Source organism: Diorhabda carinulata, chromosome 12, assembly GCF_026250575.1.
Source record: "Diorhabda carinulata isolate Delta chromosome 12, icDioCari1.1, whole genome shotgun sequence".
In the NCBI taxonomy this organism is placed as follows: Eukaryota; Metazoa; Arthropoda; class Insecta; order Coleoptera; family Chrysomelidae; genus Diorhabda; species Diorhabda carinulata.
The window spans coordinates 1,741,622-1,768,322 of NC_079471.1; the positions used below are offsets into that span (position 1 = coordinate 1,741,622).

Sequence of the window (26,701 nt, forward strand, 5' to 3'; positions counted from 1 at the left end):
TTTTTTTTCAATTTGCTTTTCCCAAATATTAATTGTTAATCATATCTGTATACATTAATCTAAAATGGGGAATTCATTCCCAATTTTGTTCCAAAATCTAACCGTGCTCTTTTCAAAAACCGTTCTTTCACCCTAAAAACAAAAATAATAAATTCATATATTGTAATCAACATCAAACAATTCAAAAAGTAGTTCAAATGTCACATATTTTAAAAAATATATTTATCTGTAACAAGTTTCAATGCAATTCAAAGAGTAGTTCAAATGTCACTCGATCATCAAACACCATTTTCTAGAACTGGACACTACTTTTTGACCCTATCAATAATCAAGGTTATTTAGGAATTTTTGGAGTTACTTCCAGATTGCTGTCTTCTTTTGAAACTCAGCAGCATTTTCCTACACTATAGTAAAGCTCTGAGACAATAACAAGCGTTGAAGCTTCTTTCCTGGCAAGTTAATTGGTCTCATTTCCTTTTTCTTTCTGTAGTTCTACTTCGATACTACATTGAGTGAGTGATTCAGAAGCTCAGTGCTTTAATGGTTGCTCTATCTATCGATTTGTCACATTTGGATGTGACATGTTATGTCTCTTTGGATGTAAATTTTGAGGCAGTAGCTAGTTACATTTTTTTAAAATTTTTTAAATACTTACATAATTTCTTGCCTTTTAACGAGCTCGTTAACGACAAATACAACCAATGGTGAGACACCAGCAAATATAATGACCCATAAAGGAATTGAAAACTCCGTGTTGACATCCTGGGTTTCTGTGATATTAACGAAGGTCAAAATTGTGTAGATGGATTGTGATGTTATCCTAAAAAGTGACAGTATGAAAAAACTACGTGAAAAAATCGATTTTTGTGACTAAATTTTCAATAAAAAAAAAGTAAATAATGATACTGTACAATTTCTTATCCAAAAAATTATTAGAAAGCTGAATACCATTTAAAGTTGATAGCGTTTAAGGTATGTTTGCAAAAACATAAATAACAGATGTTTTAAATCATTGCCAAGTTGTAATTTTTTTCCAGTTATTGTGGAAATAGAAAATAAGAGCCGAAATTTCGAAATTTTCTTTTTAAATAACCGATTGTATAACACAGTAATTAAAATTTCTTTTTGGTTATTTTAAATATGTTCGGTAGCTGCAAACTTAACTTAAAAGCACTTTAAATAATAATTTTGAAAAACCACTCACAAAATGAAGATGGCAATCAACCAATAAATATTTGAATGCGGCGATTTTTGAAAAACCAAATGATCACGATGGATAAATCCAATGGAAATAGCAACTATAATCAAAAATGAAATTATATAAAAATTAAATTGTTGACAATATGAGAAATTAGAAAAAATTTACTCACCGAAATGTAACAAAATAATAAAACTAATTATGAGTCTAGCTACCAGTAGGGTCCATTCATTTTCATCCCATCCACCCATAGATGCGGATTCTGTTAATATAACAGGATTGTAAAAAAAGGCACATGTACAATTCGAAAGTACCGCACAAATCTGTTCGCAGTGATTCGTCAAAATACCAATATAGGATGTTAACACCACAATAAAACTAACCAAATATTTGCTACCATAACACCATAATATGAATACAGCCACCTAAAAATTTTAACGTAATAGTACCAAAAAATATTTTCAATTTTGAGAATAAAACTTTACATTCCAGTTGGTCAGATTTTGGTTTTTCCCTTGAGGCTTCTTCATCACGTCAGGATCAATGGGTCTGGCCATTAAGGACACGCTCAACAGAGGTACTACTAAACACGAAAACCACAGAACTTGTCCGGTGGTTAGAAGACCTGGTAGCATCAATACTGTTGATAATACTTGTAGTAAACTCAAAGCTATGCAACAGCACAACCAGAATTGACCTAAAATTTCGAAGAAAAAAAAAATAATTGAATTTTAATTAATTATAGATTTGTATACCCGAGTTCCAAATCGAAGTAACGAAATTTCTAGATTCCATTACTAGTCTATAAACTGGAAGAGGAGCATCTCGCTGGATTGCCAAAGAACATGGTATTGAATTTAATTGACCAGATAAGTCGATTGGACCGATGCAATTTTCCGGAGTTTTGTAAGCTTTTATTTTTTGGCACACCTGAGGGTACAGTGGCATCACTGAAATACTAAAACAAAGCCTTCAGAAACTGTCTTTTTCAAATATAAAGTCATTAGAAAAATGGATTTCAGTAGATGTAAATATTTTAATGTGTATGGGTGGTCACATAAGTACTGAGCCTGACCTAGAGATAATGGCAGTTGAAAAATATGTATATAATAAAGCAAATGTCAAGTTTAAAGAGGCCACTTTGTTTAGTACTTGTTTGGTGGCATTCCATAGTGGTAAATTGTGAAAATGGAAAAAATTGGTCATCGATACTTGATACAAAACAACTTTTGAAAATTCAGTAACAGAATTACCAAGATGGGCATCACACTGGTTGACCAAGCAGACTTTTCCCACCGTTTTATAGCCACGAGTCCATTATTTTACACTTGAGACTAAAGAACAATGAAAAAGTTGATTGTTAAGAGAAATTGGGCTCCAAAGGAGACCAAGATCGTTTTACTAACAGGCAAGGTTATGGTGTGGAATAATTTTCATCAATTAACAAGAAAAATGAGAAAATATCAATAGAGAGTATTATGAGAATGTTTGAGCAAAGATATCAAACAAAATTACTCGCTGTTGGCTAAGAAGAAATGCCACTTTCATCATCCACCCCAAATATGTCCAAAACTAAAGCTAAATTGATACCTTATTCACCCTAATCGCCAAACTTAGCTCTTTTGGATTATTTTCTGTCCTCAAACTTGAGTTTAGGACCATGATGGTATGGTATGATCTTCCCATATATTTACCTTGCGTCAGCTTGCATAAACACACCGGCATTATCACAATTTTCCGCCGATCCCATAATGCAGACAACCTCATTGTAATCTTGCATAATTTGTAACATTTCCCTTGTGACGTCTGGCGTACAATCAGTGAACAAAGATACCAATAAAGGTACGTTATCAATTAATTCAATGTGCGGCCTTATTTTGTCGATTCCTCTAGGTAATTTCGCCTAAAACCAAAATAATATCAATTCTCAAAAATAATAATCGCTCGTTTAATTTGTCATTACTCACTCTATTACTCATATCAAAATTAATGGGGGCACTATGTTCCGTACTCTCCGTAAGATTACTCAAAGATTGCCACTCGGGAGCGGTGTTATCGGCTTGTAAAAGGAAACTTTCCTGGCTGGTTTCTTCAGTTTCTTCTTGTTGTTCTGAACGTTTTCTTTCTATATTGAACTTTTCCACTTCTTTTTCAAATTTGACGGTGGAATGTTCCAGATTTATGGCGCTTGGTGCGGAGAAACTCATCGTCCTCGACGATTCTAGGTTACTACTACATACAAAATATTCGAATCAACTTTAATAATAAAAGAAATATAGTAAAAAATGATTTATCTACAATATTCGCATATTTACAAGGTGTGTCATATCATCTACCGATTAGTGTATTGATCTTGATTGTAATGTAACGTTACATTGTAAATTATTAGAAGTTATTATAATGAAATAACTAAATTATGTTCTGGAAAATCACTATTAGGTACTAACGTAGCATAAACTATACCAAATAGGGAAATAAGTGTATCAGATTCCACAAAGATCCACTTTAAAGGTAGAATATGTCTTTGGACAATGTTTTTATACGTTATATATCTATAGAAACTGTCTTTTCAAAAATATACTGTCATATGTTTTCAGAAACTGTTTTTTACAAAAAAGTACCGTCTTATGTGATGGAAAAATGTCTATATACCGTCATGTCTTTGGAATCTATTTTTTTTTGAAAAAAAAAACGTTATAGGTCTTTAGAGATGGTCTAGATACCGTCATATATGAATATAAACCGTCTTTTTCAAAAATATGTTGTTTGAAACTGTTTTTCTTGAAAATAAAACTGTCACATATCTTTATAAACTGTCTTTTTCAAAAATTTACCGTCATATGTCTTGGAAAATAATCTTGTGTCTTTGAAAACTGTCTATATACCGTCATATATCCTTGAAGATTGTTTAGATACCGTCATTTGTCTATAGAAACTGTCTTTTCAAAAATATGTTGTCATTTGTTTTCAAAAACTGTTTTTTACAAAAATGTACCGTCTTGTGTGATGGAAAACCGTCATGTATCTTTGGAGACTGTCAATATACCGTCATATATCTTGGGGAACTTTTTTTTGCAAAAACAAACAGTCATGTGTCCTTAGAAGTTGTCTAAGTACCATCTATAGAAATTGTCTTTTCAAAAATATACTGTCATATGTCATTTGAAACTGTTTTTCTTGAAAATACAACTTTTATATGTTGGAAACTGTCTAAATACCGTCATATGTGTATAGAAATTGTCTATATACCGTCATGTCTTTAAAAAATGTTTGTTCTGGAAAAACATTTGTCTATAGAAACTGTCTTGTCCAGAAATATAGTGTCATATGTCATTTGAGAGTGTTTTTCTTGAAAATACAACTTTTATATGTTGGAAACTGTCTAAATACCGTCATATGTGTATAGAAATTGTCTATATACCGTCATGTCTTTAAAAAATGTTTGTTCTGGAAAAACATTTGTCTATAGAAACTGTCTTGTCCAGAAATATAGTGTCATATGTCATTTGAGAGTGTTTTTCTTGAAAATAAAACTGTTATATGCCTTTTATTCAAAAACAAATATTCATGTATCTTTAGAAATTGTCTATATACCGTCATGTCTTTGGAAACTGTCTTTTTCAAAAATATACTGTCATATGTCAGTTGAAACTGTTTTTCTTGGAAATAAAAACTGTCTTTGGAAAGTTTGGAAGTTCCATGGGTGAATAATTGAATCAGCGGGAGCTCATGCATGCAATAATCACACAAAAGTAATTAGAGATACAAAAAATTTAATGTTCAATGTAAGGAATTGAAAAAAAGATTGTAATACTACTAGTAATAACATGCATATATCAATAAAATAAAAATTAGCAAATTATAAATTGCAATTAGTTTGTACCAAATAATCGCAGCGATTTTTTACCACAATAAATAAGTTAAATTGGTGGTTGGATTTGGTTTCATCAATATTTTCAAACTGAATTTAAATTCTACATGCTATATTTCAAAAGTGTGCAATCTAAGTTGGGATGAAGAGAATACCTATTAATCAAGAACGGTTTGTCATCGATACGAGGTGAATTCTGATTCCTTTTGACACTTTGTATCATACATCTATGCCTTTGCTGAGGAGGACTAAAACTAGCCTCTGCTTGTCCGCCGTTTTCTCCTCTGTTGGAACCCAGATAAAATTGCACACAATAAACATATAAAAACATACAGTAAAACATTTTTGGGGTATTAGAAGAAATAGTAACAAATAAAATCAAATTACAAGGTGTACCATCTTCAGTTAGTCCCTGAAGACAAGGCTCGAAGGACCAGAGTTGGTTCACTATGAATATCACCATAAATTTCCGTTTCTATTTCTTCTAATTTTTGCAAGAATGTACGAAAGGCTTACAAGAGAGATGTATAATCAAAATTTCTTTTAGAATTGGGTAAGAAAGTGCATGCGAAGATTATGTTAATGGTTTCAGTTTTATCAGTTATTGACAAATGTATTAGTTCTATCCAACAGGAGGATACATTTAATTATAACACTATAATGAGATTATTCTTCTTTCCCCTGAAATTTAGTCTTCGTCTGTATGACTACGAAGCCATTGAATACTCTGGAATAGTTCTAAAGACCTTCCAAGTATATTCTATGGTATCAGATTGGCTATGAAAGCAATAGACGATATGAGACAGAATAAATTGACAGAAGTTGAATTTGCAATTTAGTAATTAATTAATATTCAATATTCAACATTTAAAATTCATGTTTGGAGCTAGAAGAATGCATTTTATACCTAATTTGTAGGTGTTATAAGATATATTTTGTGTAAGGAAAACAGAAAAAACTGAAACAAATTAATAACAAAAAAGTAAAGAAGTAAATCTTTAAAATCACCTATTTCTTTCGCTTAATAAAGATATGTGGCAATTCCAACCACTCTCTAGTCCCATTTTTTCACTAAAAACCCTCGAACGCAGTTCATTTTCTTTGCTGAAATGAACGAACCTTATGCAAGCTCGTTCGAGCTGTTCGATCAAATGTACCTGCAATAAAATAATTATATTATAATAAAAAATAAGCTACTGTTATACAAAATCATAATAAAAGCAATTTGGATTCACGATATTGACCTCCATAGTTCCGTATATAATGGAAGAAAAACACAAAATTCATGAAATTATAATCAGTACATACCATATCAATTAAAACTTGATATTGCATGGTAACCATGCCTATAAAAATTTGATTACACTGTATTTGGAAACAACTTTCTGCATCGGTGACTGTATCAGCATGACACTCATTATATAACAGGGAATCTGTAATGGAAAATATATCTTAACGAAAATATAATTTTATTTTATTATAAGGTTATAATGAAGCAACTTTAACGGTTTGGAATCATTTTTTTAATGGAACTATAGGAAGAAATCTAGTTACTTTTGCTTCAACAACCAACGAAAAGTTACCATAAGATTAGTGGCAACACAGAGTTCAAAAAGGTTAATTTTAGTTAGTGGTAGACATGATTTGACATAAAACAAGGCAACTTTATCGGTTTAGAGTCATATTTATTGGAACTATAGAAAGAAATCTAGTTACTTTTGCTTCAACAACCAACGAAAGGTTCCCAAAAGATTAGTAGCAACATAGAGTTAAAAAAAGTTTAATTTTAGTTAGTGGTAGACATGATTTGACATAAAACAAGGCAACTTTATCGGTTTTGAGTCATATTTATTGGAACTATAGAAAGAAATCTAGTTACTTTTGCTTCAACAACCAACGAAAGGTTCCCAAAAGATTAGTGGCAACATAGAGTTAAAAAAAGTTTAATTTTAGTTAGTGGTGGACATGATTTGACATAAAACAAGGCAACTTTATCGGTTTTGAGTCATATTTATTGGAACTATAGAAAGAAATCTAGTTACTTTTGCTTCAACAACCAACGAAAGGTTCCCAAAAGATTAGTAGCAACATAGAGTTAAAAAAAGTTTAATTTTAGTTAGTGGTAGACATGATTTGACATAAAACAAGGCAACTTTATCGGTTTTGAGTCATATTTATTGGAACTATAGAAAGAAATCTAGTTACTTTTGCTTCAACAACCAACGAAAGGTTCCCAAAAGATTAGTGGCAACATAGAGTTAAAAAAAGTTTAATTTTAGTTAGTGGTAGACATGATTTGACATAAAACAAGGCAACTTTATCGGTTTAGAGTCATATTTATTGGAACTATAGAAAGAAATCTAGTTACTTTTGCTTCAACAACCAACGAAAGGTTCCCAAAAGATTAGTAGCAACATAGAGTTAAAAAAAGTTTAATTTTAGTTAGTGGTAGACATGATTTGACATAAAACAAGGCAACTTTATCGGTTTAGAGTCATATTTATTGGAACTATAGGAAGAAATCTAGTTACTTTTGCTTCAACAACCAACGAAAGGTTCCCAAAAGATTAGTAGCAACATAGAGTTAAAAAAAGTTTAATTTTAGTTAGTGGTAGACATGATTTGACATAAAACAAGGCAACTTTATCGGTTTAGAGTCATATTTATTGGAACTATAGAAAGAAATCTAGTTACTTTTGCTTCAACAACCAACGAAAGGTTCCCAAAAGATTAGTAGCAACATAGAGTTAAAAAAAGTTTAATTTTAGTTAGTGGTAGACATGATTTGACATAAAACAAGGCAACTTTATCGGTTTTGAGTCATATTTATTGGAACTATAGAAAGAAATCTAGTTACTTTTGCTTCAACAACCAACGAAAGGTTCCCAAAAGATTAGTGGCAACATAGAGTTAAAAAAAGTTTAATTTTAGTTAGTGGTAGACATGATTTGACATAAAACAAGGCAACTTTATCGGTTTTGAGTCATATTTATTGGAACTATAGAAAGAAATCTAGTTACTTTTGCTTCAACAACCAACGAAAGGTTCCCAAAAGATTAGTGGCAACATAGAGTTAAAAAAAGTTTAATTTTAGTTAGTGGTAGACATGATTTGACATAAAACAAGGCAACTTTATCGGTTTAGAGTCATATTTATTGGAACTATAGAAAGAAATCTAGTTACTTTTGCTTCAACAACCAACGAAAGGTTCCCAAAAGATTAGTGGCAACATAGAGTTAAAAAAAGTTTAATTTTAGTTAGTGGTAGACATGATTTGACATAAAACAAGGCAACTTTATCGGTTTAGAGTCATATTTATTGGAACTATAGGAAGAAATCTAGTTACTTTTGCTTCAACAACCAATGAAAGGTTCCCAAAAGATTAGTAGCAACATAGAGTTAAAAAAAGTTTAATTTTAGTTAGTGGTAGACATGATTTGACATAAAACAAGGCAACTTTATCGGTTTTGGTTACTGGTAAGCACAATGCACGTGCCCTAATGTCAAATATCACGTAGTATTTATTTCATACAATATTTTGACCACGTAAATCAGCCTTTAATAAATTTACCTGCACTATAATACTGTGTTGATTTTATCTTCGGTTCTAAAACACTTTTTACATCCCAATGCACTGGAGTCGGACTTCTTTGACTTAAATATAAATGTCTCGAGTCGCTGGGTAGTTCTAAATAAACTTCACTCAATTTCGAGTGGATAGTTTTGATCAAAGGTCTGAAAATAAATTATCGATTAATAAATTTGATATACACAATTAATTCCTCAAGAAATGTTAAGCTATAATCTGTTTTTTTTTTCTATGGAAAATATTGTTATTTGAATTCAATTTCCAATGGTAATTCAATTACATTTATATGTAAATAAAATGAAATTGGAATGGGAATCTTCTTCGTAATTGTTGTATACGAATAAAAAACGCCATACCTATAAGCAAACGCAGTACAATACGCAGTAAGACTGCTCCTTTGATAAAAATCTTGTATTCTTTTTCTATCAGTATTCGATAATGGTACCAGATCATGTCCGTCCCAATAGTCGACGCAAGAATCTAAAACGATATCAGCAGTTCCTTCGGAAAGCAACTGCATGTTACCCGTTGATAATTCTTGAACGATTACTGCAAACATATGAGGAAATGGGAATTTTAACTTCGTTGATAACTGCAGAGATCTCGCGTATTTGTTATCTCTCCTCATCATTTCGGTTTGCTGAAACAATTTAATTTTTAGTCCGATATCTAACAAAAGGCAAGAAGATTTCAAATATTTTATATATTTATAAACATACAGACCCCGTATCACATCAAGACTGGGAGGATGGGGAACGTTGGCAAAGAGCTGACCAATTTGGAGGTGAATTGTTGAGGAGGCTCGAGCATAGGGAACGTTAGTATCAAGTTAACGAAGACTTAAAAACAGTGAATGTAAGAGGATGGGGAAAGTTGGAGGCAAATTGTGGCTTGTAAGATAAGATAAACATAAAGTTTAGTTTCATTAAAGATTTAGTAATTCCAGATGAGTTAGTGATGATTTAACAATTTTTTTGGTCAAAATTTTGTACAATAAGTTCCTTGTGACCTTTTCAAATCTATTGTGGTACTCCAAATCTTAATTACATTCTCCAACTCATTGATTTTATTAAATATATCAACTTCAAGAGGTTTTTACCTAGCTGAGTCATTTATTGACTTATAAGATTACTATTACTGCCAAGGATTACAACAGGACATACTTGAAACTATTGTTACTAGATATAAATTATTTGTAGTATTAAAAGGACCAATTAACCAGAATTTCACAAAAAAAAATGAAGATATTATAGAAAAGAATCAATAATGATATAAACTGCCTTAACTACTTCTTCTTTCAATGATAAAATGAAACATAAACAGATATTTATATAAGTTTTTTTGGCTGTATGTCCTTAGACAAAAGGCCAATAGAGAAGAAGAAATAATTTTTTTTTAATACAACAGGTTAATAATTTTTTTATTTTAATTGGTTTTATTCACATACCAAATGTCTAAATATCGAAAGTTGTTCTTCTAGATTGAAAATCTTTTGTGCTTCATCTATGAATCCAATTTCCTTAGCTAATTCGCAAAGACATCTTCTATTAGTCACCGGTACTAGATTTTCGTTGTACATGGCCTCACATGTAATGTGTGAACAGAATGAATTATAATTTTCCTAAAAAAAATTGGGAATGTATGAGAATCTGTGGATTTTCTAACTAAATATTAGTTTCACTTCACTCTGAGTTTCGGAAGTTTCAAAATGTGGTTAATAATGTGTATTCTATAACAAATTCTTGATTCTGGAACAGAATTTTTGAAAAATCTTCAACTAACAATGATTGGTGGATAGAAAATTAGAATTATTGGATTTGTACATTAATTTATAATAATAATTTTGATTAGTTACCTTGGTATTGATATTGCAAGTATTCAGTAATATTGCTAATCCCAGCGGTTTCAGATTAGACATAAATTTATTCCATTCTTTATCATCGAAATGCAATTTGAAAGGATCGTTGTGATGGTGAGTTAGATCTAGCACTTCGGTCACAGCACTGGGACTTTCTGGTTGAAAATTTGGGAAAATAGAATCTATATCACTGGATAAATCGTTCACGTTATCTAAGCTGAAATAAACATACAAAAAAATATAGAAGTTACTACAGAAAAATACCTGAGAGTTTTAAAATTATCAGAACAATGATTCGAGAAAAAATAAATTGATAAAATAAGACCAGCTATAAAACAGGAAATTGATGATGTACTAAAAAAAAGAAATTTAGGAAGAGTTTATAAAATATAAAGGAGTTAATGGTACAGATACATATACAGAAAGAAAAAAAATTTTTTGATGACAACAAATGGAATCAAACTAAAGAAAATAAAAACTAAAAAAACTGGGAACCGCTAATAGAGTGAAGATAAGATGCTAGGAAGATATGAGCACATCGGGATCTATAAAAAGATGAAAAACAAGGACTAATCTGTTTACAGGTAAACAGCTCTAATTTTACTCAACTAAATTCCACTTATATCCAAAAATATTTCATTACCAATAACATATTAGCTTTTTTGATTTTTATATCAAAATTTTTAATTCATTTTAACGAATAAAGTACGTACCTGGAAGCGCGTGAATCGTGATTTTGATTATGTAAAAAAAATATTTTTTCGGCAGTGGGATTTGGCCATGAAAGAACCCCCTTTTTGTCAATACATCCTAATGCCTAAAATAGAGAAATATTTATTAAATACCTATATTTAAAAAAGAGAATAATTCTTTATAAACACTATCTGGATACCTCAGAAATCAATTTCTCGAAGCCACAAAGACTGGCTTGTATATGTACAACGGGGGCCATGAGAATAAGCCCAAAGCCTGCAATAGAAGTGATTCTAAATATCCCAATTATTACTGGAAATTGTGTAAGGAGAAAACCTCACTAAAACTATAGAAGGAGTCACAAGAGACAAACCAAAACCTTTATCCACATTTTCTCGAATTAAGAGTACTACCCCAGGGGCATAGTGCCTCAACAATAGAAATGGGACACAATCTATTCTTTTGATCGCACTGTATATGATACCCTGAATCACATACATACATACCCCGTCCAAAATGTATATTGGGTAGTTTTAGAAAGAGATTTCGAGATCAATAAAGGTGGTAGCTATCAATTGGTACCTAATTAATAAGAATTAAAAAAAACCTTCACAAGATTTCTAAAACCATCCTATATTCATATGGGAGAAGGTACATCAAAAGAAGAAAGGTTAAATCACTACTACATACATAATTCAGATAAAGGTTTTTTTATGTTAAACTTACAGTGACAGAACCGAGAACGTGAAGAATATTAGTGGATCTTGTAAGAATTTCCGGTTTCCCTCTGAGTATTTTCAAAAAATTTAATAGTATTTCTTTTCGACTAATATTAAGACTTTCGTCATCTATAGGTGAACTATCTGCATCTTCTTCTAAATGCCTAATCTTCGTATCACATTGGGTACAGGCGTCAAAAATGGTTTTGATTCTACAAAAGTCACAATACACAGATGTGTATAAACTTTTTATATATTAATATAACAACGGAATCATTCTTCATACAAAATTCTACCAAGTATAAAACCTAAATCACAGAGTTGTATACAAGGTATTGTAAAAACAAAAATTATGCTCAAATTATCAATAAAATTTAAGAATCTAATATTTATCAATATCAAGGCATCTTCACTGGAAGTTATTTTGGTTTTTAAATATAAGTGAACACATTGTATATTGGTTGTTAGAGCAAGTTGTATAAATGAATGTTGGATTTTAAAGGAAAGTTTCTTGGTTAATCTATTGAAATGCAACAAAAAATTACTGTTTAGAAATCTTACCTCGCACTTCCAATATAATTTGCCAAATTCCAAAACAATGGAAATATCATGGGAAGTAATGGTAAAATAACATTACACGGTACAATAAATAAGGTATTTGATACTAAATATCGTCCAAAGTACTTGTGGAAATAGAAATATCTAAATAAATTGATAACAATCACTAAAACAAAAGTAAAAGGTAAAATCATTTGTTCAACAATCTTTATAGTAACTAAATGCCTTTGTTGGTTTAGTTGAGATACCGGCCTATCCAAAGCTTGTTCAAGGAATATTTTCAAATTGTTTAAATAGGGAGTTTCCAGGAGGCGATACTTTTTAGGTTCGAGGGGTTTTCTATATTTAGGAGTGCTGAAAACTTCATTTGCATTTTGTAGGGTTGGCGCATATACTTCTTTAGCATGTAGCAGAGGAAACTCAGATTGTTTTTCTAGAGCTTCACAGTAACCTGGACTTATTTGACCTAAAATTTATTTCACCTCAATGTAGTATTAATTTACCTCGATTTTTACTAATAAATACCTGGTCTAATAAGTACTATATCTCCTTTAACTAATAACGCCCAGGGTAAGTTGACGATTTCTCCATCTCGATAAGTCCATTGTAAAGTGATACAAGGTGAAAAAGGAGTGTATAAATCAGGATAATTTGCCTGCGTCCATTTGATTTGTTTCTTTTCCTTTATTAAGTTATCTAATACTGCTTGAATTTTATGTGGTATTTCTTGGTGTCTCAATTTATTGTCATATATTTCCAAAAAAACGTTTATTAATAATAATATTAATACAGGTATAGCTTCATATCCTCCCAAATTATCTCCTTCTAATAGATATCCAATAACAAGGGATGCAGCTGTCCACAGTCCAAATATTATAGACACTACATTTACAGTTGTACGTTGACTTTTGTAATGCAAAGCGTCTTTTAACCAGGATTTAGATTTTCTACAAAATATACTCGTATATTGCAAAAGTACTTGAATATTTCAACGATATCAATTCACCTGCATTTTAGTGAGATTTTATATTGAGAAAGTACATTGGAAATTTCTTCATATAGTTTATTAATTGCCTCTTCAGTTCTTAATCCGGTGTCATCATTTTGAATTTCCATTTTTAAATAGAAATATAATTATTTTCCCATTATAAAATTAGACCAGATAACCTAAGCAGATCATAACACGTTAGGCAACCAACATTACATTTTGACCTTTACACAGCTGTTCTTCTTTTTGAGTAACAAATGAACTTTTCAAGATGTGTTACTTATATGGATGTATATCGGAGAAGGCCTGAATTTTTCCCACTTTTTGTGGAAACCTACGAAAATATAGCTTCGAAAAATAATAATTGAAGTTTAATATTTTTATTTTATCCAATTATGATTGTTTTTTCTTATTACTGCTATATAAAATACTAACCAATCATATCATTTTTTTTCCTACCAATGAAAAAGAAGAATTGAAATGCTGACTGTTAAATTTTATGGGATCTACGCTTTCCAGATAAGTCGTATTAAATCAGTATTATCGTTAGTATTCATTAAATCATATATTTAAGTAGTACTTATTCTTTGTTTTTGGTTATTTCATTCGGTTTACAGTAAGAAGAATGGGTCGTAGAAGAAATCGAAGATTTTTGGTGAGATATTTTATTTTGATAATTTCTAGTTAATATTACACATAGATATACAACATGAGTAAGCATAATTGGAAGACATAATATATATCCGGTTTTGTATTTAAATTACTGATAAGTATATATTAACAGATATACAAATTTATAACCTACGTGTTCAGCAAATTTTTCAGCTATGAATTTCAATAATGAAACTATATATTCTATATACAAATAGATAGATGTAAAATTCACTGTTTGGGAATCATAACGTTGAAATGGATGGAAAAACAGACCAAACTAAGAAAGCTCACAATATTACGAAACACAATAGAGACGCATTAACAAAATATAAAATACTAATCAGTAATTTTTGTCTTCTACACTTTCTTTGAAAAAAAACTGTAAAGTAAATATGTTGGGTTTTGATCCACTACCTGTAGTAGGTTGGAATTTGTATTGTCTCAACATTTACTGAAGCTTCATCTACATCTGTCCATTTTTTACTTTTGTATTCTGAATAATTTGCATAGATAAATTAAATTCATTTCCAACGAGGTGCCACACGACTCCCTTTCTTATTTAAAATTTTCGGGGTGCGTATAATTCATAGTGGGTGCTGGAGGAAACTAATATTTTCATTCTGTAAATTGTCAATTTAAGAATAAAAATACCTTACATATGGACCCCGCATTATATATGCCCTAATTACAATTTGAGTTAATTTGTTTTGAAAATTGAGTGGGAATTCTCGGTTTCCATTTATTTTTAGACAAGAATGTTTCGTATTAACTGAACTTGGCAAAGATTGAATAACAGAATAGAGAAAACACTGATAAAAGGGAAATGAACGTAAGCTGATGGGAGAGATCAAAACAATTAAAATATGAGACTGCCACAATGAAATTTGTAAATTATTACTGATTTTTTGGTTTTTCAGAAAAAAACTAAAAGCTCAATACCAACCAACCAAATTGAATCAAATATGTCTTTGGAGGATTCTTCATCAAAATCACAAGTATCATTAGAGACTCAAGATGATATGTGTGCGCTTGAACAATCAGCAGTTGATACGTCTAAAAAAAATAACACTTCACCTTCAAATAACACTGCGATGTTGCTAAGTAACAATAATGACGCAAGTAAAGAAGATTGTTGGGATATTTTGGAAAAATTGATTTCCATTATTAAGTGTGATTCTGGAGAAAACATGATCATTTCAATTCTTCAAAACATTCTTGATGCGAAATTTGAGGAAAGGTAAGCAGTAAATTTTTCCATATCTGTTCTCTATTGATCAAAAATTCCCATAAGATAAAAGTAAGTTTGTTCTTATCATTTAATTTAATTTAATGATTCATTTAGGAACATATCGGGAATGATATTAGACGTTCTAAATATATTTGATGAGGATTGTTCAGCTAAAATGTCTTACCTTGAAGAACAATTTTCAGGTAAGATAATTTTTTTCAATATTCATGTGATTAATGTGATTATACAGTCGGGTCAGATAAAAAAAGGGGTGAAAAAATTGATATTTATACAACAATAAAATAATTTTTAGCGCATACCATTGTCACCTGTATTTATTTTTATTTGTCTGTAAAATCCCATTTTTATAATTGATATCTGAAAAACAAAATACTCTACAATTATTATCTTTAGTTGATAAGGTTTTTAATCATTTTTGTTTCAAATATCTGCTTATTTTCCTGCTGCTTGATAATTCAAAAGAGTTTTATAGTCTCAAATGACTAAACAAAATTGTTTTGTGCTCAAAAAGAGTTTATACCATCAATTTAAGGTCCTCGGGGAGATATTTATAGTAGCTACATACATGAAACTCCTTTGGACAAGCGCATATTTATGCTGAGGCATAGCTAACGAATTTTTTATGTCTAACACTGTCACATATATCAAAAATGTAGATGAGAACTGAAAGTGATTCAATGATTGAACCCTGTGGCGCATCAAATACTATTTCGCTAGCTAATTATAAATATTGCATCTTTGCACAAAGATCATGATCCAGTACTCTAAAAGTCTTTGAGTAATTTGCTCTTATTTGGTTATTTAACATTGCGGTTGCTGTGTTATGGCCCCTACGGAATCCTGACTAATGCACGGGAAGCAAATTCTTTTCACATAAAAAAGTCCAATTAAAAAGTTTTGTTATAAACTGTAGAGTTGTCATTCTTTTGTTTACATCTTGTTATTAAGAGAATTATGATGAAAATTCTTATATACATTTGTGTTTGAAAGATGATGGTGATATGATTTATTTTTAGCCACCCCAAATTGTTTTACTATGTTTATACAACTTATTACAAGATCTAGGTATTTACATTTCTTTATTAATAAAAAAATTGGGGAAAGAAAAATGTATAGAATGGTGCAAAAAAGTATATAAATGGACGATTTTCTTTTCTTTTTGTTTTTCCTATTTTTCGATCACGTTTTTATTGAAAAGACAACTAAAGTTATGGCATAATATACATTTTAGAAAATACAACTTACCTTTGCTCAGAAAGTTTGGAAAAAATTACAAAGTTCAGATATATACTCAAGAGAATGAAAAAATGCAAGAAATAAATATAAATTAGAAAACATAACCTCGAAATACTAAATGTTTTCATTCGTTAGTTCATTCTGCATGGATCTAACCCCATAAAGGAATTTTTATTCAAGGAAACTGACACTTTTCATTTGTTGCATGTTTGAATAATTTTTTTCATTTTAGATTTCCTACTACCAAACGAATTTTTAAATATTATTACCAGCAAAGAAAATGTAAAATATCTTTCACATATAGGTAAGAATCATTAGATACTCGATGACAATTTATACTTCGAATCAATCACTTGTTTATTTTTTTCATAGTTATTGAGATATAATTGCATACAAAATCAAATTATGGTGGAAAATGACTTCGTTTTCTAAATATTTTTTACAACTGGAAAGTTTTTCTTATTTATTTATACTTTTTCTATCAGTGGGGTGAATGTATAAGCACTGCCTTCTACTTATTCAATTTATTTAAACATTTACACTACACTTAACTAATTTATACAATAATTAATTATTCACTAATACACTATTTATAATAAGCATATCGAACTCGCCGCGAATTCGCAAAATTTTAGAATTCCATTATAACCGGACAGGACCGGCTTCACGGCGTATGTCTTGGATGTAAAACTACATTTGTTAATTTTAGCTAGTGGTGGATTTGGACATATATTTAAGGGAAAACTTCACCAGAAAAATGAAACAGTTTTGGATGTGGTCATTAAGACGCCGAAATTGCCAATAAACGAAGTTTTTTTTAAAAAAGAAGCGATTGTCATGGCGACATTACATCACAATAATATCGTTGGAATTTTGGCATTTGTGGAACGGCCAATAACTATTGTTATGGAACATTTTGATAACGGAGATTTGAAGAAATTTTTAGCAGTAAGATACAAAACTTTTTAGGGATTAATTGAATTGCAAATTTTTTTTATTTTTTAGATTAACTCAGTCACCCAATCACAACTTTATAATATGATGATAGATATTTTAAAAGGGATGGAATATCTTTCTGAAAAACTGTACATTCACAGGGATTTAGCTACAAGGAACATTTTCGTTAATGCCCAACTTGAATGTAAGATTGGAGATTTAGGCATATCTTGTAAAATAAACGAACCCAATGGTTCTTATAGGGAGGTGGTAAGTTATAATGATACAATAAAAAATGATTATATTATATAGTTATGTCTTTAAAAAATATTTCAAAATCCAATTTATGCCATAAAATTATTTGGACACCCCAAAATAAGTCCTATTAAATACGGTGGGTGATGGCTGCAAGATCCAGCTCGTTTGAATGCCCTCCATTTTTTATTTTGTATTATAATTGTTCCAAAATGTCAGAAAAGTCGTTTAGTTTGGGCTCACATTCAAGGAAAAAAAACACAAACTTCAAACCTCCCCTGCAGGGGGAATAAAGTATATCTAAGGACCATCTAGTCACAAAACAAATAGATTTAGTTAGAATTTCTGGAAACGTTGACGATATTCATACTGAATACACTGTTTACACCAACACTCACTATTGAACATTCTGTTTACACTACCACTACACTGATAACATTGTTAATTTGTTAATGCAAACATTGTTCACACGAAAATTAGAAGTAATGGAAAATTTTAATGTTTTTTTTTAATAAGAATTTCAACTGTTTACTACCACTATACCAACACTAAAAGTCACACTGTCTGAAGCGCACTTCGATAACCAAGTTATCATCTTCAGAGTGTTTATCTTCAGTCTCTGAAGACGAAAACTTGGTTATCGAAACGCGCGTCAGACAATGTATTCAGTAAAACAAAATTGAATTTCTTTGTCTACTTATATCGAATAAAATGTAGGATTAAGAGATATTAAATTTTTAGGGAAGACATCTTGACACGTACAGTAATGCACCAGAATCAGTACATTTTGACGTGTTTTCTATAAAATCGGATGTTTGGGCGGTCGGAGTATTAATATGGGAAATGATGTATTTAAAAGACCATTGTATGAAATTTGAGAATTATCATCTCTATCGTATTTTGGATGTGTTTATGTATACATACCAGTAAGTGGATTTTATTACTAACATATTCATTATGTAAACTTTCCTCATTTTCTTTTACTTTTTATGAAAAACATATGATATGACTAAAAATGTTTTTACTGAATGCTTAAGAAGTTTTTGTTTCTAGTCTACCATTCACTCCATGTTGTCCGGATAAATTATTGCATTATATTAATAATCACATTCTAAATATGGACCCTGATGCACGACCAACTTTTACTGATATAAAAAATTTTATATCAATTAACTTCATCAATAGGGAAGAATCATCTTAAGTTTTCTAAAAAATGGTGTTTTTTTTTCAACAATTTTGCTATATTAAGTTTCTATTATGTTGTTTACACCTTTCTTGTTTTATTGATTATAATAAGGGATATTACTTTTTTTAATGTTTTTTTAAACTCAATAAAGACTTTTTGAAATATATGCTTTTTATTTACATGTATTTAACAAATATATTTTCAGCATAAGCTATTTCTATTTGAAACTCGTTATTTGCAAAAACTATCACCAATTAAATGTATCTCTATCAAAATTTGTAGAGTTTGATCACATTCATCCTAAATTGAATAAAAACCAAAAGTATAAAAAGAAACAAGTACAAGTTGGACACGAACATTCCCTTTGAAAAATAACAGAATTTATGAATCTTCCATCCTCCAAATTAACAGATTTGAACATATAGGAAATATTTCTAACATATATAATGTTGGCCAATAACTGGAAGGTCTTATAAATGAGGCAATTTTAGAAACCGACCCCAAAAACATGCTAGAAACTCCTTTTATGTCTCTGATTTCAAATTAATAATAATAGCAACAAAATTACCTAAGAGCAAATAGTGTTCGTATGTAGTGGTAAAAACTTACATCATATACTATGTAAATAGTATGGGAAATTCGTTATAATTTTAGTCTATTTGAGCAATTTCTCAAAAATCTGTTTACATTCTAGATTTTTATTCGATTAATAATGACTGGTTGACATTTTCCCAAAAGCTTCATAGATTGTCAAAGCCACAGAACATAACCTAAGTTTGGTATGTTCTGTGGTCACAGGTACTGTTTCTGTACCATAGATAAATGTCCTAATTTCAAAAAGTTAGGCCTCGATACAGTTATTTACAGAAAAAGAGAAGTGGCAAAGCATTTATTAATATTAATATCGATTTTCAATTAAAAAGTTTTTCAAAAATAATAAGAAAATAAAAATATTACTGATAATGATGATCATTTCTAATTCTTCTACAGTTCTTTTTAATTCCATGTAAAAGAATTGAAAACCATTTTCAACAAACATAGAATCGTGCATAATCGTGATAGATCGTTTAGACAGTGCATTGTTTTGCCGCTTGTCGTTGTTGACCAAAATGGAAGTCCATATATATGGTATTAGAAAGATCTTGATAGAAAACTTCTTCGATAATTGACTTACTTTGTAAAAAAAGGGGGATTTTATATCAAGAAAAAATAATAATATATAATGTTAATCTAGTTATGATGAAATTATTAAAAAAAATTGTATTCTTTTATAACCTACTGTATGCATATATGGACAATATTAATGTGACAATTTTATAACGATTAACTCCTTATAATAATAATAATAATTTTATCAGTAATTATTATAGAATTATAAAATCACTTTAATCAATAATCTGCAATAATTAAAATTCAAAATATCGACTAAATATGTAATCGTTTTTATCTTTTCCTACAATCATTGACATTCGAAAGTGGTGTAATTATCTGTAATGAACCATGTTTAAGTAGTAATTTACTTTTAATTTGTAAGTATTTAGTGACAATGGATGAAAGTAAAAATAAAATTTCACTGAAAACTATAAAACTCATTGAGGGGGAAGATGACAGATTATTTAATTCAAATCAAGGTAAAAAATATAGTTATATCTATATTAACGTCGCTTCTAAGCCTCATTTTGAGATTAAGTAAATTAGAAGAACGACAGAAAGTTATTTTGCTCACTTTATATATTTAAAACAGGTCGTCACTTAATAAAATTTAACAATCCCTGTATTTACTATTTGAATTACTTCAAATGAAATTTTAAATTACGTAAACACTTTATAAACATACTGGGAATAAGATTCGTTACACGATTATGCATACTGAAACACAAACCAGCACTTTGATCGTAATAACATCGTTAATTGACGCCATATTGTATTGATAAAAACCATAGATAAATAACCTTTATATACGAATTGTTATTTTGACAACAAAGAAGCGATAATATAAAGACAAATAGTGTTTTTAAAGTTTTTTTAATGTTGTAGTTCAGATTTTCTCATTTATAACAACTTAAGGAGTCAATGAACTCTGTATAATCGATTAAATATATGTTACGAACATACACGTAAACGAACGCGGGGATTTTAAATATGGACGTTAATAAGCATGAGAAATCGAAATTAAAATGAACATCTGAATCAATATACCAATAAACCAATTCGATTGTATGAAAATAAAATGATTTTGGTCGAATTTATATCGAGAAACTTTGTTTGGATTGTCGAAACAGCTGTTCAATTGATGTCTGTACTCGTTTGTTTTTATAACCTCACAGAGTATTAGAAATTTGACAATCCTCATAACTTACGCGCGTATTTATATCTTGTTCATAAATATACAGTGTAATTCATTAATAATTGAATCTTTTAGATGTACCTAGAACATTCGAGGAAGCTATTACTGCTACCGGATTTGGAAAATACAATTATATTCTATTATTAATTATTCTTTTTCCATGTACAGTTATAATGACAGAAACCGTAGGAGTTAACTATATAGTTCCTATGGCTGAATGCGATTTAAATCTTTCATTAGAAGATAAAGGCATTTTGAATGGTGCCATATTTATAGGTTTGTAACAATTTTCTTTTAGTTTAATGATAAAAATGAATTAAATTTTAAAAGAAAGGTTATAACAATGTTTTAAATTCAATAAATCTCTGTGTTTTTAAATCTAGCAACGTAGTTCAAACGTAACTTATAGTGTATTAATACCATAGATAAAATAATAAAAATAGAGAGCGATGTATAGATGACCGGCTGACAGAGAGAAAAAGAGCATTTATATCATTCTCTATTTCTTTCTAATCTACTCTGATTGGATCGTAATGACGTCCAAGGAAAATCACATTTTTATTTCATTGGCTAGTAAAGAGAGATGGAAAATAAACCGATGTTCGTTCTATTGGGTCGAATAGTACAATTTCACTACAATATGTCATTTTTTCTATGGTGATGTAATCCCTCTATGCCCAACTTTTGTTGTTGTTTACATATACATATAAATACGAAAAAATATATTTTAGGCATGATTACAAGTGGATTGTTTTGGGGATATTTATGTGATGCTTTGGGTAGGAAAAAGATCATAGTCTACGGTTATTTATTTACCGGATTATTTTCACTAGTAGCAGCCCTATCTGCTAGTAAGGAAGTATTAATTGTATCCAAATTTATGTCCGGTTTAATGTGAGTAGATTTATAATCAATTAATTATTTACTTGTGATAGTTTCATAATAATAAAATCGTCCATCTCTATTCTTAAGTGACGAAAGTAGACATGGCTTGGCAACCGATTTAATTTTTAGTTTGAATGGGCCTTATTCCGCTACGACATCTCACATTACAGAATTTCATTCTTCTAAATACAGGGGAACCGTTCACATGATACGAGGAACATTTTTTAGCGTCATCAATTTATGTTTGCCTATAATGGCATGGGGAATTTTACCTAGACAGATAAATATTTCCGTTTTCGGATTGTTCGGTAACAAGTTTGATTTATTTTTGTGACTGTGCACTGTTGAAGCGTACATTGTTAAATATAGGGTGGTTCACGCAAGTTTAGAAGAGTTATTTGATAAATTGTAGAATTTTATTGATAATACAGAGTGAAATTTAATAATTATTAGTTTTGATCATGAAACTATGAATAAAAAATCTACTAGCAACATATTAACAAAAAAAAAACGGTTGAAATCTTTCAACTCTTATAAACCTTCACTGATCAAAAACAAACCGTCGAGTCTTATGCGCATATTCTCGAGTGGAGCATGCTCACGAGCGTCAATTTATGTTTGTGCTTTACGCTCATGCGCATTCAACGAAACTAATTACATTGATTTTAGTTTTAAAGTCCTGGAACGTATTTATGTTAGTATGCGCCGCCTTTCCAATAATTTCCGGATTATTATATATGTTTCTACCAGAAAGTCCGAAATTTCTGATGACTATGGGTAAAAATAGAGAAGCACTAGCTGTTATGCAAAGTGTATACGCTGTAAATAGTGGAAAAACCAAGGAAGATTTTCCGGTAAGTGGAAAAAATTAGATACCTTCCCTGGCTTCATTTTATTGGACTTTGTTAACGGGGAAAAAGGAGAAATGTCAGAGGATTCGACTGAATTAACGTTATCAGGAAAGAAGAAATCTATTTGTAATTTTTCATTGTTTAATTATTACACCCTGTATAATTAATACATATCAAATTTTCATTGTTATGTAGGTTAAAACTTTGGTTAAAGAAGCGAACATGAATATGTCGACAAGTCGGATAGAATTGGCAACAGCGTTAAGTAACGGATGGTCTGAAATGAAAACGATACTAAAAAGGCCCCATATTACAAATATGATGCTAGCTTCTTTTAACGCATTTTCACTTGTTATTAGGTAAAAATTGTTATTTTAATCGTTAATTTGTGGTGTGTACAACATTTAGCAGAAAAACATTTTAAATTCGTGCTAAAATGTTCGTCATAGTAATGGAGTTGCTACTAACGTAAAAAAATATGAACACGTGTGTTTACTAATATGAATTTCAAGGTGTACACTGAGAAAACGTGTCAACTACTATATATTTTTATCCTGTTTAGGTTGCTAACATATCTTGTGTTGAACGTCTTGATATTGTTATTTACATTTTTTTATTTCTGTTCTTACTTATTATTTTATATATATATGTATTTATTATCAAAAATAGATGATATCGATTGTGAAAACTGAGAATTTTTTTGTGTAACAAGTAATAAAATATAATGATACACTACATTCATTCATTAACCTCAATTCACTAGTTTGTTCAAGTACTTAGAATACAATGGATGTTATACTTACTTTTGCACGTTTACGTATTGATCTCGATTTCTATTTTCTAAAAACATGGTGAACTACACTAATTCCACTACTTTCAACAATGAAAAACAACACCAACAACTCACAGCACACATGACATATGACTTCCAAGATGGCGGATATGACCATAAACAAATGACAGTTAACAGATAGAGTCACTTCCATTGACATTCAAGTTAGCGGACATCCCCACTCCTTATGACGTACTACCGTTCTATAACTCGCTTTGTTTATCATGTAATGCGCTCTATTTGGAAACAAACCACTGTTGCCATGTTGTTTTATAAGCCGCATTTTCTTATTCCAAGTTCTTCCTTACTAAAACAAAGAAATTCAACTGTTTTTAAATCTTTATTAGTTGTTTCAACAGATAAACTCGAGGAAATATGTTATCAATTCTAATTATCGAAGGATACGTTTTCATATACAGGGTGTTACGTAAATATATAATAGAATAAAAAAATTTTTTTTTTATAGAATAAATCTGTTATTTAACACGTTTTCTTTTCAGTTTAAATACTTACAAATTCTGGCTTCCTAGTATTTTCCAGGCTATAAGTGATTACCAGAATAGTCATAATGGAACCAGCAGTAGTATGTGCGTTATGTTGGAAGAATTAAAAGAAACAAATGTTACATCTACGCAAAGTTGTTCAGTGGTAAATATTTCACTATTAAATTGTTTTAAACAAAACCAATAGTTTCAGCAAACGGTGTTAAATGAAACGCTTCCAATTTCATTTTCTCTTGACAATTTTAAACTGTTTCTTCAGTAATCTACTCTTAAATTCATAAATCAATTTCCTTTGTGGAAAATATGTGGGGAACAAGTCAACTTCCTATTTTATTGGTACGTTCTGCTTCGTTGAAACACTTCCAGAATATTCCATGGCTGTTTAGTCGAACAGGTGAAGCTCAAGTGTCAAGGGAAAGAAGAATAACCTTGCAACAGTTCAAAAACATTCCATAATATGCTTAAACACATTTGCAAATGACAATATTCCATGGCTGTGCAGTCATATAGGGGATGACTAGGGGCCAAGTTAAAGAATTACGTTATTAATTTTATTTTGCAGATTAATAATATGGGTTGAATGGTTTGCTTTAATGAAACTAAATTTAAAATTAACTAATCAAATTGATTGATAATTCGATTTGATTTTGTTAACCGTAATTGATTCTCAAACTAATTCTTGTTCAACTGTTTTTTTTTGGGTTATTTGTTGTTATTTTCTCTCCAGTTATTCCTATTTGCTTTATTTTATCTTCTTGCTTATCCTACATTTGTAATAATCAAATCATTTGAATTTTTCTTCTTGAATTCACTATTTTAAGTCATTGTTATTACTTGGTACTCTTATGTTCACTTTTCCTGCAACTCTTTTGATATTTAACTTGATTTGATCTTTTATGTTGTAGGATCTGAATAATTTTTCAGTTTATCTCAATACTTTTATAGTAGCATCAGCTAGAGTTGTAGTTTTTCTTTGTGCCGGGACGTTAGTGAGAGTTGTAGGATTAAAAAAATTGAACAGTAAGTATTGTTCGAGAAAATAATTATTATAAACTTTAAATTATCATTATCAATCGAATAATAAAAGCCTTATGTAATATAATAAACATTTGACTTGGTTTATTAAATAACATCGTGTTCAATCCAATCATTCTTGGATTGGACACAGTGAAACTTCTTCAATAACCAGATTTAATTACCAGAAATTCTTTAATTGGGGATTCTAGTAAGAACAGGTTTACTTGAAACACCCGGTATAATGTTATTAGTATATTTTGATTAGCTAAATCTAGCAGCATGACCCCAATTTTTATTTTATTTTCAGTTATTTTAATTTTTATATGCTCATCGTCGTTGTTTTGCGTATATTTTGCTAGAAGTTCTCAAGTAGTCACTGCACTAACTGCTGTAGGGACAGCAATCGGCAGTGTTCCTGAAAATTTGCTGGTTACAATCACTCTAGAATTATTTCCCACTTCTTTAAGGTAAAATTTCACAAATACATATATTTCAAATATGATTTATACACAGTAATTAAAAAAAAATATTTTTTTATACTTACCTCGTATAATCAAGAATTCAAATATGTTGCAATTAATCCAAAGATTAAAATAAATTCAAACTACTTAACGTAAAATAAGATATCGATATGACGTGAGGTTAAATCTATATTTTTGTTTCTTCTTTTTTGCTTCCAAGGCCTGTATGCAAGTGCATCTATCATCGCTATGTCGGTGTTACTGGTTATCCTTAGTGACGTAACACCAAAAATCTTCTTTGAAATTTATTGACACTGTTACTGTATACAACAAAAATGAATTTAAGCTCGTATTAGACTTTATGTGCATACTGTATAACGAAAAAAAAAATCTATAGATATTATTACTTATTAAATTCTAGAACAATTGCTCTATCAATACATTTGACGGCACAACGTACAGGAACGGTAGTAGGAAATCTCTTTTTTCCTTATTTGATGCAATTGGGATGTTTACCTCCATTTTTATTTATTGGAATATTTTCAGCAGGTACGACAATTTGATAATTTTTATATCATGGGAATATCAATTGTATATATTATATAATAAATTTTTATTATCTTTTTCAGCTTGTGGAATATTTTCTTTTTTATATGCTGACGTAGAAAATAAGCCTTTGCGTTAATGAATTTCCATCAACCGTTTTATATTATGATTGAATATAAATATATAATTGATTTAGTCTTAAATTATTTTTTACTTGGCTATATTTTGATTAGTTTTTGAACTATATGAATTAATTTTTTTTTAATAAC

General features: G+C 29.9%; 3 protein-coding genes across 5 annotated transcripts; 2 read left to right on the forward strand and 1 right to left on the reverse strand.

The window, feature by feature from the left end:
* Window positions 1-11: 11 nt before the first annotated feature.
* Window positions 12-26,244, reverse strand: LOC130900106 (transmembrane protein 94). Of its 3 annotated transcripts, none has more exons than XM_057810455.1 (22): window positions 25,970-26,244; window positions 23,877-24,212; window positions 13,493-13,653; window positions 13,012-13,433; window positions 12,490-12,952; window positions 11,936-12,140; window positions 11,230-11,333; window positions 10,514-10,733; window positions 10,106-10,279; window positions 9,015-9,298; window positions 8,641-8,804; window positions 6,378-6,502; window positions 6,078-6,226; window positions 5,225-5,353; window positions 3,166-3,430; window positions 2,893-3,101; window positions 1,954-2,156; window positions 1,684-1,895; window positions 1,371-1,623; window positions 1,205-1,298; window positions 656-820; window positions 12-132 (listed from the first exon to the last, which is right to left on the reverse strand). In XM_057810455.1, exons 3-22 carry the CDS (start codon window positions 13,600-13,602, stop codon window positions 60-62), a joined length of 4,023 nt encoding a protein of 1,340 aa, XP_057666438.1. In that variant the 5' UTR covers window positions 13,603-13,653; window positions 23,877-24,212; window positions 25,970-26,244; the 3' UTR covers window positions 12-59. The 3 variants fall into 3 exon arrangements, with proteins under 3 accessions (XP_057666438.1, XP_057666437.1, XP_057666439.1); XM_057810454.1 differs by having other exon boundaries at window positions 13,493-13,808; XM_057810456.1 differs by lacking the exon at window positions 5,225-5,353 and having other exon boundaries at window positions 25,970-26,241.
* Window positions 13,941-19,152, forward strand: LOC130900111 (ephrin type-A receptor 4a-like). Its single transcript, XM_057810462.1, has 8 exons — window positions 13,941-14,129; window positions 15,046-15,365; window positions 15,471-15,559; window positions 16,846-16,917; window positions 17,323-17,561; window positions 17,619-17,819; window positions 18,546-18,730; window positions 18,858-19,152. The coding sequence occupies exons 1-8, from the start codon at window positions 14,100-14,102 to the stop codon at window positions 19,003-19,005; spliced, it is 1,284 nt and encodes a 427-aa protein (XP_057666445.1). The 5' UTR covers window positions 13,941-14,099; the 3' UTR covers window positions 19,006-19,152.
* LOC130900109 (synaptic vesicle glycoprotein 2B-like) lies at window positions 20,458-26,635 on the forward strand. The gene is made up of 11 exons (XM_057810460.1): window positions 20,458-20,621; window positions 21,413-21,613; window positions 22,069-22,231; window positions 22,352-22,530; window positions 22,892-23,076; window positions 23,269-23,432; window positions 24,406-24,553; window positions 25,314-25,428; window positions 25,733-25,892; window positions 26,308-26,435; window positions 26,516-26,635. The coding sequence occupies exons 1-11, from the start codon at window positions 20,537-20,539 to the stop codon at window positions 26,569-26,571; spliced, it is 1,584 nt and encodes a 527-aa protein (XP_057666443.1). The 5' UTR covers window positions 20,458-20,536; the 3' UTR covers window positions 26,572-26,635.
* Window positions 26,636-26,701: the final 66 nt, after the last annotated feature.

What these genes read in the sequence shown, in the direction of transcription:
- LOC130900109 (XM_057810460.1), top strand. Translation starts at nt 20,537, where the DNA reads ATGGATGAAAGTAAAAATAAAATTTCACTGAAAACTATAAAACTCATT. An exon ending in AAATTTATGTCCGGTTTAAT is followed by an intron (nt 22,232 to 22,351) that starts GTGAGTAGATTT and finishes TTTAATTTTTAG; the next exon opens with TTTGAATGGGCCTTATTCCG. An exon ending in TTATTTCCCACTTCTTTAAG is followed by an intron (nt 25,893 to 26,307) that starts GTAAAATTTCAC and finishes ATTAAATTCTAG; the next exon opens with AACAATTGCTCTATCAATAC.
- LOC130900111 (XM_057810462.1), top strand. Translation starts at nt 14,100, where the DNA reads ATGGGTCGTAGAAGAAATCGAAGATTTTTG. An exon ending in GAAGAAATCGAAGATTTTTG is followed by an intron (nt 14,130 to 15,045) that starts GTGAGATATTTT and finishes TTGGTTTTTCAG; the next exon opens with AAAAAAACTAAAAGCTCAAT. An exon ending in ATTTGAAGAAATTTTTAGCA is followed by an intron (nt 17,562 to 17,618) that starts GTAAGATACAAA and finishes TTTATTTTTTAG; the next exon opens with ATTAACTCAGTCACCCAATC.
- LOC130900106 (XM_057810455.1), bottom strand. Translation starts at nt 13,602, where the DNA reads ATGGAAATTCAAAATGATGACACCGGATTAAGAACTGAAGAGGCAATT. An exon ending in AAAATCTCACTAAAATGCAG is followed by an intron (nt 13,434 to 13,492) that starts GTGAATTGATAT and finishes TATATTTTGTAG; the next exon opens with AAAATCTAAATCCTGGTTAA. An exon ending in CACGATTCACGCGCTTCCAG is followed by an intron (nt 10,734 to 11,229) that starts GTACGTACTTTA and finishes TGTTTATTTCAG; the next exon opens with CTTAGATAACGTGAACGATT.